This window comes from Uloborus diversus, chromosome 3, assembly GCF_026930045.1.
Source record: "Uloborus diversus isolate 005 chromosome 3, Udiv.v.3.1, whole genome shotgun sequence".
NCBI classification, from domain to species: domain Eukaryota; kingdom Metazoa; phylum Arthropoda; class Arachnida; order Araneae; family Uloboridae; genus Uloborus; species Uloborus diversus.
In genome coordinates this window covers 190,774,805-190,790,881 of record NC_072733.1, presented here as the reverse complement: position 1 = coordinate 190,790,881, position 16,077 = coordinate 190,774,805, and the positions used below count along the sequence as shown (strand labels likewise).

Below are 16,077 nucleotides of genomic sequence, written 5' to 3'. Positions count from 1 at the left end.
ACCGATTGTTGAAAATCCAATTTTTAACGTAGTTGGGAAAGAAATGGGAAATAGAGTTACTGTATTCATTTATTCATGGGGAAAAAGCACCGAATATGGTGTCCATTTTGTGATTCTCACAACTAATCTGCTTGAAAAAATAATAATATTTCTAATTGCAAAACAATTCTGGAATCTGGGATTAGTAACATTTGAGTTTAAAAGCTTAAACCAAACATTTTAGTTATAAATTTTTATTTCTTCAAAAATCCGAAAAAGTTTTGTTTACACGGGATGGCACAATCGTGGAGTATCACACGAAAAAAACTATAGAATTTTTTTTTACGAACCAGAAATCATTTATTTGTTCATCAAACTTTTATTTTGAATAGAAAAAATCTTTAATTTTTCTAAAACGAATAGCGGCATTAGAATCCATTTTCTTTAGTTTTTTGAGGTCCTTTTTTTTTAACGGCAGATTTTTGTTTCAGAGAAATATTTTCTTCATCAGCTGAGTTTAAGTTTGTTGATTTCCCTCATATGAAGAGGAGGAACCAAAGTTTGAGTTTTCAGATAGTTTCGCCAAACGTTTTCTTCTTTTCGTCGTCTTTTGTTTAGAAGTGGACTGTGTCTGCGTTTGGGGACCCTTCTTCTTTGTACCTTTCCGAGACTCATTTCGTTGAATGCCGAACTTTTGTTTCAAACCGCCAACTTTTTTTTCCTCATCTGACTTTAAGCTAACTGTTAGCTTTGCGGCGAGGTAGTTATCATCTTTGCAAGAACCATCTATAGAAGTTCTCACAGCATAAACAGTAAAATACTAGATGGCAGAGGATCACTTTCAGCAATTACAAATTTATTTGGTTGTGCTCCGGACTTCGACATGTTCGAATTAAGGACTTTCTACTATATAAACTTGTTATGAGCTATTCACATTATAAAAATATATTAATTTATATTAGAATTAAGTGTATCAAACGCCTGCAAGCAGTCTCAGGTTGAAATTTGAAAATTATTTAAATTTGCAATATTTCAATTTTATTTCGTTATAAAAAGTGATTTAGTTAAGTGATGAGTAAAAAGTTAATTCTTAAGTCAATATTTATTAACGTACTAGCCATCAATACACTTAGTTTAATTAATTATTTTTATTTTGGTATAAAAATGCAAATCATGATTGAGGAGATAACATGATGTAACAATTGAGGTTAACTGAAACATTCTTGGGATTGGGAAATCAGCTGCAAAATGCTCCTTCTACAATGATAAATTCGTTGCAAAAAAGAGTCGGAGAGGGGTGGTTGATTTTTTGGCAGAAAAAAATCATTTTTTAAATACAATTTTTTAAATGTTTTGACAATATCCCGCTCTTAGTGAAATAATTGTCTCTTTCCCCGCTTTCCAAAGGCGTGATACAACTGTATGGGGAAAAATGCTTTAATATCGTCGACTGAGATTCGTACTAAAGCTAGGTAACTGCAAATTTGGAATACATAGAATGTTTCAATTCATTTGTTGAAATTCTCTGTTCGAAAGAAGGCACAAGCACTTATTATTAAATAAAGTTCAAAAATGGCAGTTTAACCATATTTAATTCAAGTCTTCACATTCCCTACAAATCGTGGAAAAAAATAGTCATACTTCGATTATTCAGATTCAGACGCTTGGTAATACTAGTTTTTGGACGTCTATGGCATTTTGAATGTGAAAAATTAAGGACAAATGGTGTGGAACACTTTTTGAAAATTTTATGTAAATTGAAATACAAAAAAATATTTAGATCTCTTCACAGTTTTTCTTAATTTTTTTCTCCGATAACGTTTTTTTTGGGGGGAAGGGGGGGGGGTTACAAATCTCTTTTTGACTGAGGAAAATAGTTACTTATTCTTCTAACATTAAAATAGGTCAACAAAGTTCATGTAATTTTTAGAGTTTATCTATAAACAATTTTTTCAACTGTTCCAATGTCACTTTTTAAAGCACTTACTTGAAATGCGTCAACTAACTCAGCAGTTAGGTTTGGAATCTAATTTAAAGTATGAACATAAAATAAATATGATAAAAAATAGATATTTGATTAATATCCCCTTCTATCGCTTTCAATAACAATTTCTTCATATTACACTTTAAATAGAACCATGTAATTGAAATTTTAGTTCAAATCTTCATTTCATAAAAACAAATCAAACATTTCATATCCATCCCCTTATTGATTTTTGTGTGAGTGGGAGTATTTTCAAACTGGTTTTTATAAAACAACATCTCACAGCTGCGTAAAATATTCTTCATTTATTAAATATTTCAAAAACTTTTAAAGCAACATTATTTATTTTTTTTAAGGGACAACTCCAAAAGAAAGTATGGTTAAATCATATTATAGCTACTGAGTCATTAACAGTTAGTTGGCTGGAAAAAATAATTGAATTACTATCCTTCTTGTCGAGTCAAGAGAACTTATTTGGAAGAAGATTCGAACAACTTTATCAAGAAAGAAATTAGGTTAGTTAATAAACCCTTTCCACTGGGTATGAAGCACTGCTTACAGCTGTTTCCAAAGCATCTCTGTAATCGTTTTCAAAAAGTTCTTGGAAAATTTCTTGATACTTGTGGAAAAAATGCTTGCTTAGGATTTCATAAGACATATTTTCTGCAGTGGAGCTAAAACTTAGGAATGGCGTTCCTTGATTTTGAATCTTTAAATGTTTTACGCTTGAAATTTTGCTGTTAGGCGATGTAGTCACTGTCATTTCAAACTCTACATCGATAAATCTTGCGGAAACACCAAAAGGAAATTCTTGAAATCTAGCTGATGTTGATGTAGACGTAATCTTCATCACTCTCCCTTCATACGATACGAGAATTTCTGGCAAAGTCAAGATACAGGAGAAAGTGATGTTTGCCGAGGAATAGAAAGGCTGCTCACATGATTTTCTCTTTACCTTTTCAAGACCAGTCAGATTTCCGGAATGGTAAGATATCTTGTGCCTGATCATGGTCCCATCATCGGATCGGTTCTGGAAGTTGTGAGAAAAGTCTGGCATTTCATAAAGCTCGAGGCCCGAACCCTCAACTGCACTTGGAATGTAAACTGACGCAACTTCATCCATGTAACTGTCGGTACTTTCTTTGCTGTTTGCCTTAGACACCTGAGCTGCAAAAGATAAAACATAATTATAGCTTTTTGGGCTCAATACATTTTTATTACAGTGGACGCTGGTTAATTGAATCAGTGGTTAATTGAATCAACCGCTTTAATGAATCAAATTGTCAAAAACAGAATAAAATCCAGTTTTATTGAATTAGTCGCTTTATTGAATCAGCCGCTTTATGGAATCAAAACTATTTAGAACAGACGTGATTCACATAAGCGGTGGCCACTGTATATGCTTGAATTTATAAAGAATCTTGTACTTTTTAAAACATAATTCAATGTAATATAATATAATATAAGATTAAAGCACCAGTAGCTGACACCCGCACTAATAAAGGACATGGCACAAATAGTTGACAGTTATAAAAATGTGCGATTTTTAAGTTTGGAAATAACTTTGGTTACTTAGGGGCCATTCATTAATTACGTAAGGATGAGTTTGGCAAAATTTGACCCCCCCCCCCTCCCCCATGTAAGGGTACATAAAAATTTTCAAAGCTCTCCCCCTATCCTTACGTAAGATTCCATTTCGGTTTTCAAAATAATAAAATAACGAATGTTACATCCTTAAAATTGTTATTCAATTCACTATTATAAAACTAAACTTTTTTGCGTAAAGAAATATTTATTTCTAGGCTGAATGTTTTTTCGACATTTTTTTGTATATGATGCGATACTAATTAAAAATAAAACATGCCAATCATAGTGCGATTCTTTTGTTATATTTTACGCTATTCATTCTTTGTAAAACAAATAAAAATCAACTCATCCTAATATGTTTTTTACCTTCCAGACGCAAATGAAATATGATCCCTGCCAAACTACTTGACCGCGCGATTTCTAATGTAAAATATCGACTTGGAAAATATTACATAAGACTTTGTTTGACCCCCCCTCCAAGTAAGGGTGTGTAGAGATTTTTCCAACCCCCCTCCCCCTCGGGACCCTTACGTAATTAATGAATAGCCCCTTACATCAACTGAGCCGCATTTGTTTGAATTTTCGTCTTACATCTTTTTGGCTCTTGTGTGCCCTATTTGTGTACATTAATTTCACTTAACTAAATCAGTTTAACTTACTTATTCATAAATTTGAGACACTGCAAATACGCTCCAAACTTTGGACACTATTATAAGTTTGGGTACAGCGACACAAAAAGTGTCTTTAAAGAAATTCGGAAAAATAAATTGTACAACTGTATTGAGAGAAAAATAAAAATTATGACTATTCAGATGACAATAAATTTGTCATACCGTTACAGGACAGAAAATTTGTCATTGGTAAAAACTTTTAATCTATCAACAAACAAAACATGTTTTGCCAAAGTATTACAAATGCTTGTTTTACTAATGCAAATGAGTCTTAAATTATAGATGAGAAAAATTTATTTGTTGGGAATTTCATGCGCAGGGAATGAATGAAAACGAACTTGAAAAGAAGTGAAATGATTAAAATAAAGAACTAAAAATCAGCTGCACAGAAGGAAATGCTAAATACTTATTTGCTTCCAAATATAGAGAGGAGCGCGGTTGCATTACACTCAAAAGAATAAATAAAACTGGGATGACAATTCTGAAATCTGTGAAAGTTTACAAGACCCTATTACTTCTATCTTACGTTATTTTTTCTTTACTTAGTTGAGAAATAAACTCATTTGAAATGATAATTGGTGTCCTAAGGTATTATCTATTTGCTGCATAGGTAACAAAAATCGAAATGCTAAGTGTCTCAAGTTAAAGAGGAAGATCCCTAACTTAGGACAGTGAATATTTTTTGTTTTGCTTCTTAAGAGAAATATTTACGTATCTTGTCCTGAGGCTAGTAACTATGGCTGAAGTACAATGGCTCTTCCTAAAAAAAGAATACTTTGTTTAAGTTGTAAAAACATGATTGATATGCTACTAAAGGTAAAATTTCAAAACTGTCTCAAGTATGGGCACTTGACTGTACTCTAGTTTTACGCTTGTCGAGAAATTTTCTGGATATGTAGCCAATGCAACTTTACAGAAAGCTGTAGTGAACCAAATTTCCATAGAAAATACCACAACAAAAAGATATTTAATCAAAAACTTAATGAATGTAGGGTATCCTTATTTCCTTGGAAAATGATGTACAAAAATAGTATAGAAAGTGTGTCTAAGAAAGTTAAGGCGTTAACTTGGGCCAAAGAAAAGTTGACCAAAAATTGATATAGTGGCCTATTAATTTTTTATTAAATTTTTTCATCCTTTTAAAAAAAAAACAAAATCAAAGTATTTCCTTCGCTCGATACATATGGATCACAATCAAAGTAAAATATTCTGAACTGATAAGATTTTTGAAGCAAAATTCATTACTGCTTTATCAAATTATGAAATTTTTAGAGTGTACACATCAATTTTTCAACCGACTGTAGATTTGAAATACACTGGTGGACGTAAATTATGCATATAATATCTTTGCAATCTATAGTAAATCCATAGTTAAATATTTTAATTTACATAAATACTCTTTTAAATCCATGTGATAAATTTAAGAACCACTTTAGTACGATATTAAAGCAGAAAAATTGTATGAATTACGTAAATAGTGCCCGAATTGCCAAATAAGTAAAACAAGCAGGTGTTTAAAGGACATTATGGAGCTAATTTATCACTGCAAGGCATAAAATTTTGAAAAGTACTTTTATGGCTTCAATAAACGTAATGACTATTCAGGTACAATTATGCTACTTAGCTATTTCGATCACATTTTGGCATGAATGCTTTTAGTATTTTGTTCCCAGCTTAAATTATGGAGTTGAGACAAAGTTTTTCTTTTCAATGCAAATGCACCTCAGAACGTTTACTAACGAACATTTTGTATTAAAATTTTATGTATAACAACTCTATAACTAAAACATTACATTTAAAAACAAATAACCTTTACCTGTTATTTGTAAGGAACATTGTTTGAAATCCGCCGATGAAAAGCTCATGCGGATTTTAGTAAGGTGCTGTTTCAAAATATTTACTTAAAGATTTTTTGTGTTAGTTATTTTACATACATAGACTTTATAACAATTCAAAGATCAGTGCGCATATTTTGCGCTTAAAAACTGCTGATAAAATATAAAATGTGGTTGGGTTCACGAATCTTGTTTTTCTTTATTCCATGTTATTTTATTAATTAATAATGTAAGTGGTAATACAACGTGTTATTGCTTAAAATAAACTATAAAATGTAATTTAATATGTTTTAGAGTGTGTCGAGTTCTGTGTAACTTTTTTCTTTGGGTGACTGGCGCAGTTGCTTTAACAAATGGCTGAAATGAAAAACGTATGTCTCCTTAACTGAAGTCACTGTACTTCAAAGAGTTAATAGCCTCTTTCCATTTTTTACTCTAAATAAATGTAAGATTAGGTAGCATATGAATAAATGGAATATTTTTGTTACAAGGTCGACAACTTAGACATTTAGTTTTAAAACTCGGCTCAAAGTTGTCATTCAACGCAATGCTTTTTCTCTAGTAAATACTCACTTACTTCGTGGGTACTAACATTTCTCATATTATGTTAATCAATTTTTTTAAACGCTAGCTGTATCGAAGTTTATATTGTCTTTTTTTCTCATCCCAAAAATAGTTTGAGAATTGTATAAAATTGAGCCGTTGAGAGCAAAAGCTGTGTAGGTAAATTAAACAAGATTGTCTCTCATTGAATGGTTTAGTAGCTATCTCTGCCCAAAATACTGCTACTGCTCCGTTTCACGATTAGTCTATTGACAAATGGTTGAAACTTTACTTACACCACTTTCAGATTAAGTAGAATGAGGTTAAAAACTATTTACTTCAAATTATAATAAACTTCACTTACATTACTTGTGCTCTTAGAGATTCAATCATTTAAGGATTTAAATTTAGAGAATAGTTTTGCATTACTTTAAAATTGAAATGATATTGAGTGTGTAAATATTTAATAAATTAAATACACTCATTTATAGAGTATTCGTTTTTTTTTTTATTTCGTAGATAGAGTATATTAGTTAAAGAATTTTTTCCTTACAATACTTGTCGATGGTTTCATTTAAATGATAATTCATATAATTAATGAATATTTTAGTTACTATGCAAAAATCAAACTTTTGCACGTACCATGAAGAGCAAAAAGCATCAACAGTAAAATCTTCGTTGTCATTGCTGCTTTCATCCTGAAATTAAAAAGAAATGAGCTATGAATAAATTTAAGAGCTAATATCTAACTTTTCTCTTATAGTATGTTACAAAATTACATAAAAACTATATCTTGAGATACAGAAGCTGCACTATAGTCTGACTCTAATATCATGATGCTTCGCAAGTCCATATATGTTTGGATTGAAGGATTTGAAATTCTTACTTTGGCTCAACGTTAACAACCATTTAGTTACAAAGTAATTAATTTTAATGTTTAAAAAGTGCAATGTTCACGTAAGAAATTTGAATAATAGTTTCTACGAAAAACATCACTCGCAAAATAATGAGAAAAAACAAGTTTATTTTTTCAATGCTTTAGACACAAAACATTGTCATTTTGTAATGCAACGAAAACCAGAATCGGCGTTAAAGGAACATTTCCTATATACACTCTGTAAAAAAAAAATCGACGGATCAAGAAGCAATCATCCAATTGCTTTGAAATTTTGTATGCATGAGTGTTTTGACCAGATATGTCAATGATTAAAATGTGGTGTCCAATGAAAGAATAGTTTGATCTCCAACGCATCGAAACTGCGCATCCAGCAGATCTATATAACGAGCAGTTTTTCAACAGTTGTTAAAACTTTCGGTTTGATGCGATTCATATTACCTTTCAAGAACTTAAAAATGCCTCGCCGCGTGGTTTGTGTTCATTACGAGCAACTGTCAGAGTTTAAAAGAGTTCGTATCATTGTATTGAAAGAGGCCGGTTAGTCAAATCGAAGAATCGCTCGTCATTTGAGCTGAAGCGGTGTGGTGATTCGAAGATGCTGGTAAGGATGGGTGGAAAATGGCAGAGCTCAGCGTTAGGATGGTAGCGGTCGACCTAGGGTCACAACAGATCGTGATGACAGAGTGATTGTTAGATCAGCAGTCACAGCGCTTTCTTCATCTCTATGAACCGCTCAGACCAAACACCAGTGTTCATCATGACCATTTTCAGACGGATGAGACAGCGAAATCTACGTACGCGCCGATCGTTACGCCACCTGCCACTGACGCCTACACACTGCCAAGCCAGATTACAGTGGTGCATAGCTCAATAAGGTTGGAATGATACCGACTGGGGACGTATAGTCTTTAGCGATTAATCCCACTTCCAACTGTGTCATGACGATCATCGAAGACGTGTTTGGAGACACCCAGGGCAGAGGGGGATCCTAGCTTCACTTTTGCACGCCACACTGGCCCTCAATAAGGCATTATGGTCTGGGGTGCCATTTCCTTTGATAGCTGGAACCTTTTGGTCGCAATTAGTGGCACACTTACTGCAAAGCAGTACGTCGACGACACCCTAAGACCTGTTTTCCTGCCGTTTCTTTTGCTGTACCCTCGGCTGGTTTTCAGCAGGACAATGCTAGATAACATACGGCACGTGTTGCTATGAACTGTCTGCCAGCTTGTCAAACTCTTTCGTTGCCTGCCAGATCGCCAGATCTCTCTCCCATCAAGCATGTCTGGGATATGATGGGATGGCGATTGCATCTGGCGAGGAATGTTGATAACCTCGTTCAACAATTGGAGCGCATTTGGCCGGAAATACAGCAAGACATCCTCCGGGAGCTTTATCGGTCTTCGCCAAATCGTGCTTCAGCTTATATCCAGGCTAGAGGCGGGTCAACACCTTGTTGAACTTGTTACTGTAACTCTGACAAAAATTATTCAATTGTTCTGAGAATTTAATCATTTACTATTCTGTGCATTGTCTACCTGTCTACTAATTTTCGTCTCAATGTGGACCATTCCTTCTTGGTGCGTCCATTTTTTTTTTTTTTTTTTGTTATAGAGTGTATTCGTTTTCTTTTTAATCTTCAAAAGAAGGGTATTTTTAAGCATTTAACGTGCAACGTGATTCGTCTTCAACTAATTATATCGGAACAACAAACAGTTAAATATACAGAATTCGAGTGACTACTAAGAGAACCTTCAGTTTATTTTAAGAGAAATTAAACATTTAACAAGATATCCACTAAGGCAATATTGAGATGGTATCAAATAAATGTTGACTTCCCTATGATAATTAAATCATTTAATGAATAGTAAATTTGAACTGGCATTGAATTATCTTTGGCGTAAATTAATCAAATATTTGCCTATTAGTTTGTGAGATATTAGGGTTCCTTATTAAGTTAACTGAAAATAATGTATATAAGAATAGAATGTAAAAACTGAAATTATCTATTAAAATATTGTCTTTCTTTAAGTATATGTTTTACTTAATAAAGTGACAGGTTATTTTCATGTATAAGACAAAAATATGTGATAAATTTCGTATACGTATGTACAAATACCATTTCTAAACACCGTGAAAACATTTTTACCATTGAGTTTTTGAAAAATAGGAGTAATGGAATATGGAGCAAAGGGCAAAGTGAAATAGTTAGGATAACTTACATTTTTCAAAATGAGCAAATTGTAAATTTGTTTTGCTAAATGACAGTACGTAAAGAAAGACCATTATATTTTACAATAAGGCTTGTATTGAAACTATATGTTTTAACTTTAAGTTACAAATTTGCAGCTTCAAATAAGTGGAAAACTACAAGTGTTACTTTGCTCCATAAAAGAAGCAAAATTGTTATTAAAATATTTTTTGGCGCTATTCTTCTTATCACAAGTTGGCGCCGCAGTGAACCGGAAGAAACGATATAAAAAAGAGTTACACATTTAAAGTTAACTTGTTTAGCAATTCGTCGATAGTGAAGTTTCCGTTGCACAATTGATCTGCGCTCTAGGCTGTTAACCAGAAGTTTAGTGATTAAAGCCCATCTGATGTACTTGAAAATTTAAATGTATACTGTAATCAACGCACACATTAAATTTGTGCCAAAATATTACACGAATCTCCAAAAATATCAATTTTTGTAATTTGCTTTAAAAAATGCCGTTTTGCTTGAATGCGAAACAGGCTTTCGAGTCAGGAAATTTCCGTGATCTTCTTCTATTATTTGCAAGGTGCTTTATATAACGTATGTTTATTTAGGAGAGGGAGGTTTGAAATGTGGCCTTTATTTTTAACCGACTTCAAAAAAGGAGGTTATGATTTCGTATTGCGGCTTTTTATGTGTGTTTTCATATTGCTTCAAGAATACTGGACCGATTTGAAAAATTCTTTTTTTTTTTTTGTTTTGAAGAGTATGCTTTCCAGATGGTTCCATGTAAATTTTGTATGGATCTGATGACGGGGCTTCGGAGAAATCTAAGAAACTTTAAATTTCATACGTTGTGGCTACGTAGACCAGCTTTTGTCAGCCCTGTGATACGTCACAGGAGGTCACGTGGTTTTGTAATGATCGGTGCATTTTTTCGAAGAAGGAATCTTGACTTATTTAATTTTCACGCATCGGGATGTTTGATTTTCACGGCGACTGCATGACTGTTGATTTTAATTATAGTCTTACCAATGTATTTATTACTTATGTAGTAAATCAGTAAATTAAATGTATTTTGCTACGAAAATAGTTGAATTAATGAATTTAATATAAAATTATTTTTGGTAATAAATAATTTCATTTAGTCATTAAAGTTTTTTTTTTATATTTCAGTTTTGAAATATATTTAGTGTTCAACTCAAGGGGAATTGTAGAAAAAAATCGAGAGACGATTAAAGTTATATTCCTTAATAAATATATCGTAACTGGTGTCCGATTTCTGAAGTTTGACAAGTATTTTAGATTTAATATTTCATGACGGTGTCAGTTTAATTTACAGTTATGGCGATACTATTTAACAGACTTCGTTGGAAATTTTTATGTACTACTAGCTGTACCCGACGCGCGTTGCTACGCCAACAAAAAAATACATCATTATACTGATTTTCATGACAATCGGTTGAACGGGGCAGAAGTTGCTACTCTGCAGGGCCACCTGGTGGCGAGTGGCTTCAATGAGCATATTATGCACCTTCTCCGTGGATAAATACATATATATAGAAATTTTCATAATAATCGGTCCAGGTATCAAGTGAAGCCGTGACTATACTCAAATTTTGTACTCACGCAGTTTGAAAAAACAATCAATAGCTAAAAATATCAAATAGAAAAAGTTTTAAATCCCCTCGTTGCATGAAAAGCCATAAAACAATAAAGAAAGAATTTATTTGTTCAAACTCAAGAAAAATGGCAACAGCTAACTTCTTATCAATGAGATCTTTCACGCGCATTAATTTCTGCAGCCGATAATTTTATTCGTATTTATCCAATGGATTGTGACTTAAATTGGAATAAAAAAGAAACTGTCGATCGGATTTTTTTCGAACTGATCTATAAACATTCCCAGTACCAAAAATAACAAACGGTGAAAGTTTCATCCAAATTTGCCGGGTAGTTTTTGAGTTCATGGATGACATACAGACAAACATTCATTTATATATATATAGATGCTCCTCGATTACTAGAAGACGCCTGGACCGATTAGGAAAATTCTTTTTGTGTTTGAAACGGTATACTTCTCCCAGTTTTCTAGTGATCTTCCAGTCCAGGTATAAGGGATCCTGGAGCAATCGAGGGAACTTTTCAAATTTCATACTCGCGCTTTGTTGTTTGTAAATTCATAGCGTCTCACTTAAAAAAGCGATTTTTATAGTTTTTTTGTTTAATGGATAGGAGTGATCTAACTTAGATTCAAACATTTGCTTCTCCATATTTGTTCTTTAGAAAAAAGTTATGGGCAAAAAACAATAAACTTAATTTAATTTTAATATCAAACGATTAAATATAAAATCCAGTGTTAAAGAAAATACCATAAAACAAAGGAACTTTCTTTACTCAGTGTTAAAGAAAGTACCATAAAACATTAATATTAATCAGGGGTACCCCCTTAAATGCGGGGGGGGGGTGTTTTGAGGGGTATTTTTCCTTTTTAGGGGGCTTTTGTTTTGGGGAAGTCCCCCCCCCCCCTAAATATTTCCCCTGTATTAATCATTAGTAGTCATATCGTAAATTGTGAATAAAGACTTCTTTGAAACAAACGGGAAATTCATTTAGTATCATTGCTCTAGTAGTATTTTGATCTCTTCATATACACAACATCACAGTAGATACTCTGTTTCTAGTGTGGTGTTGATCTGTGACTTTTTTTACGAGTTACGTGACACGCATTATTGTGAAAGATAAAATAGTTAGGAAAACCATTGACATTTAAATAGTTCTAACTAAATTAGCGCAAAAATAAATCCTGGAGAGGAACAAAGATCAGTTTTCAATTCGAATTAAGATTTTTTCTTTAACTAACTTCAAAAAAAAAAAAAACGTTCTCATTTCGTCGGATTTTTTTTATGTATGTCCCCGTAAACTCAAACGTGCATAGACCAATTCGGAAAACTCTCACTTTCTCACTCGAGATGCAAGTAAGGAATGCACCACATACTCTATCCAACGTACTTATTTTATACTTACACCAAAAAAAGCAAAAAATAAATTATTTTCAAATAAAAAAAGAACCGATTTCAAAAAACAAAGAGGAACTAAAAAGTAAAAATAACGGGTCATACTTATATACGCTTTCTTACCCAAACGTATAAATCAAATTTATTTTACAATTCCACTACAAAAATCAAATAAACTGAACACCCAATTGTAAAATCAACACTAATTTTAATTACTATACCATGAATTATTTTAATACCTAACTAATTATATACGATCTCTTAATTTTGAATAACCTTTTGAAGTCGGGGCCAGGGCCGTGGTAGCCCGGTCGGTAGAGTGTCGGATTCGGGGCCGGAGGGTCCTGAGTTCGAACCTCGACTCATTTATACGTTTGGGTAGGAAAGCGCATATAAGTATGACCCGTTATTTTTTACTTTTTAGTTCCTCTTTGTTTTTTGAAGTCGGTTCTTTTTTTATTTGAAAATAATTTATTAGTCAAACAGATATGAAAAAGAAGTCACTATTCGATGTGCGAATTGTGATCGTGATGAATCGATCATACGAAAAGACCCTCTGAAGAAAATCTGAAGAGGCTCTACGCATTCTAGTAGTTGATTGAAGTAGTAAAAATTTAATCAGTTTTTGTTTTGACACATTAATTCAAATTGCTATAGAAAAGAAAAAAAAAAAAAAGCAGTCGCGGAACTGACAGACAGAAGATTTGCTTTTATTCAGTAACATAAGCTTATTAAGTTAAAGGTATAATGAAACAGAGAATCGAAATAAGTTTAAGTGAATCTGTAAATAACAGAAAGAATAAATGAAGGAATGCAAATGAAGTAGATAATGAATAAGTATATAAATGATTAAATAATAAATGGGCTAGATTAGCCGCCTTCGGCGGGTTGGTATACACCACTTTCGGAGGTGTACCTCTGGGGCTTCGCCACCTTTTTGACGTCCGGGTCGACCTCGCCGCCTTCGGCGGTTCGTGCAATCCACCTGCGGCGGGTTGTTGTAAACCACCTCCGGAGGTGTACTCGGGGGCTTCACCACTTTTTAACAGGAGCTTACAGCGCAGCATCGACCTCGCCCGACCCACCAGTAGAAGGTTTGTGCAGCACCCCATTACATGAAAGTACCTCAGGGGTACTTATGGGACTTCGTCCCGTACTTGCCCCCTGAGACAGCTTTAGCAAGTGAAAGAATTTAAGTTGATATTTTTGGGACGTAAATTACATTCCTTTAAAATAAAAGAAGAAAAAATATTCGCATTAAAAACGTGTTGTACTTAAGCAAGCCATTTGAATTATTATTATTATTATTATTATTATTATTATTTTATTTATTTATTTATTTATTTTTTTTTTGCGCATCGGAAATCGCGCTTCGTCATACGCCACTCGAAAAACTTTCGTCTCTTTCTGCATGACCTTCGTTTCAGCGTGTTACTTCCGCTTTCTCTATGGGGAAAATGCGAATGGCTTGACGGGAAAGCCAGCTAACAGAAGTTCAAGAATCGAAAAAATATTAAGTTTAAAATTAATATCTCCGCCAATTAAAGTCGCACAATTATAACACCAAACTGAATAGGTAGCCAGGAAATGTAGCCAAGTCTCATGTCCTCGCTATCCAACCTATTACAAAATGAAGAAGTCCGTTTCCGCTTCGAGTTCACGCGCCATCTCTCCGTGGTGAAGCTTTATATAAGTGGCGCTGCAAAATGTGTGAAATATTCCAAGATTTCACTTTGCTCCACATTCTCCCTACTAGTAATCTCACCATTTTTATTTTTGAGAAAATATCGTCCGTGTCAGAGTTTGCTGAATAAATTTCTTTATTTAAAAAAAAAGTATCAATAAACAATGCATTTAAAATTACTAAAAGCAGCCTACGTGAATACGACACTACTGCTGAAACTCCTTACTTAGACTCAACGCAAATGTGTTTTAATAAATTTGGTTTGTCTTTAATAAAATTTACACGTTGATTTTTTTTCCTTCACATGAATACTGATAAATTCATGCAAAATATTAGTCAACAGTATTTTCAGCGTACAGCTATAAAAAAAGTACACTAACCTCCTTAAATATTGCACGAGATGTGAAATCTTCAAGAATGATGCTGTGCAGTTTGGCAGTTTTAAATCTATTCAATTATCAATGCATTTTTCATTTTTTAAAAGGAGATAAGACTTAAGATTTGCGTAATATAACAGGTGCGTTGTAGATATTGGATGAAGTGAGCTCATACAAAGCTTCTCTTGAAACAGCTATCTTACGTTCTAGTTCCCTAGTTAGAGTAAGAAAAGGAAAGAAGAAAAGTTAAAAATGTAAAATTATAAAGTATGTATGGCAAACACTGTTGAGCAATCTTACTTAAAGTCTACGAAAAAAGAACTGTGGCGTTCAAGTAATAACAATGATAATAATTATACATATTATTTCTCAAAGGTGATTCTTTGTTACAACAACATAACTTCAATACTTGAACAAACTTCATAAGTAACTCATCATTTTCAAGGCTTTTTTCACTGCTTTTGGCGAAAAATAAACAAACACATTAGTTCAGTTGATTAGAGCGTCGTACTAATAATGCGAAAGTCATGAGTTTGAAGCACCATGATGGGTCGAAGACTATAGTTTTAATGATTTAATTTCGTCAGCAGAATTCAAATCCTAATTCCCAGTAATATGTAATCTAAACTCATTGCAACATTCTGAGCTATAGTTCTGTTATTATTAAAATTACAAAAAAAAAAAAAAAAAACCATAGAATTTTAACATGATATACCGCAGTTTGACGATATAAAGATTATTATACAAAGTAAAGGCGTCAATTTCAATTTATTTATTTATTTATTTATTTTGCTTTATTATGCATTGCTTTAGTGTATAAAACGCAAATATAATGCGATTGATCCTCCCATGGAACAGAAAATGTAGTTCCTGAACGACTAATTTTCCAGAGCCCTGAAACTTAATCCAATTTTCCATGAATCTATAATCTGACTCAATGGGGGGAGGGGGGGTCAGAATTTTAGCCCACAGTTACGTTGTTGCATTGAAATTAAAAAAAAAAAAAACCTTTATTTTAACCCGGGGTAAATCGAAGTAACGGTAAATATTTTCAAAGTGGGGTTTCGTGGGTGTGCCATAACTTCTTTAATACTTCATCAAATTTTTAAAAAGCAAGGCATCATTTTCAATTTTTTTTCAGCGCTATCAGCGAAATGTAAGCAAAAAAAGATACATGTTTGTTGTTATTCCAAAAAATATTTTTAAAACTTTGTTTTAAATTTCTCCTGTTGAGTGCGAATGTTTCGCACGGATCAGCTAGTAAAACTGTAATAACCTAATGTAAATGACAGTATAAGAAGTATT

General features: G+C 32.9%; 1 protein-coding gene across 1 annotated transcript; it reads right to left on the bottom strand.

Moving 5' to 3' along the window:
• Positions 1-1,875: 1,875 nt before the first annotated feature.
• On the bottom strand, positions 1,876-14,864 carry LOC129218684 (uncharacterized). Its single transcript, XM_054853006.1, has 3 exons — positions 14,776-14,864; positions 7,242-7,297; positions 1,876-3,130 (listed from the first exon to the last, which is right to left on the bottom strand). Exons 2-3 carry the CDS (start codon positions 7,294-7,296, stop codon positions 2,484-2,486), a joined length of 702 nt encoding a protein of 233 aa, XP_054708981.1. The 5' UTR covers position 7,297; positions 14,776-14,864; the 3' UTR covers positions 1,876-2,483.
• Between the last annotated feature and the right edge of the window lie 1,213 nt (positions 14,865-16,077).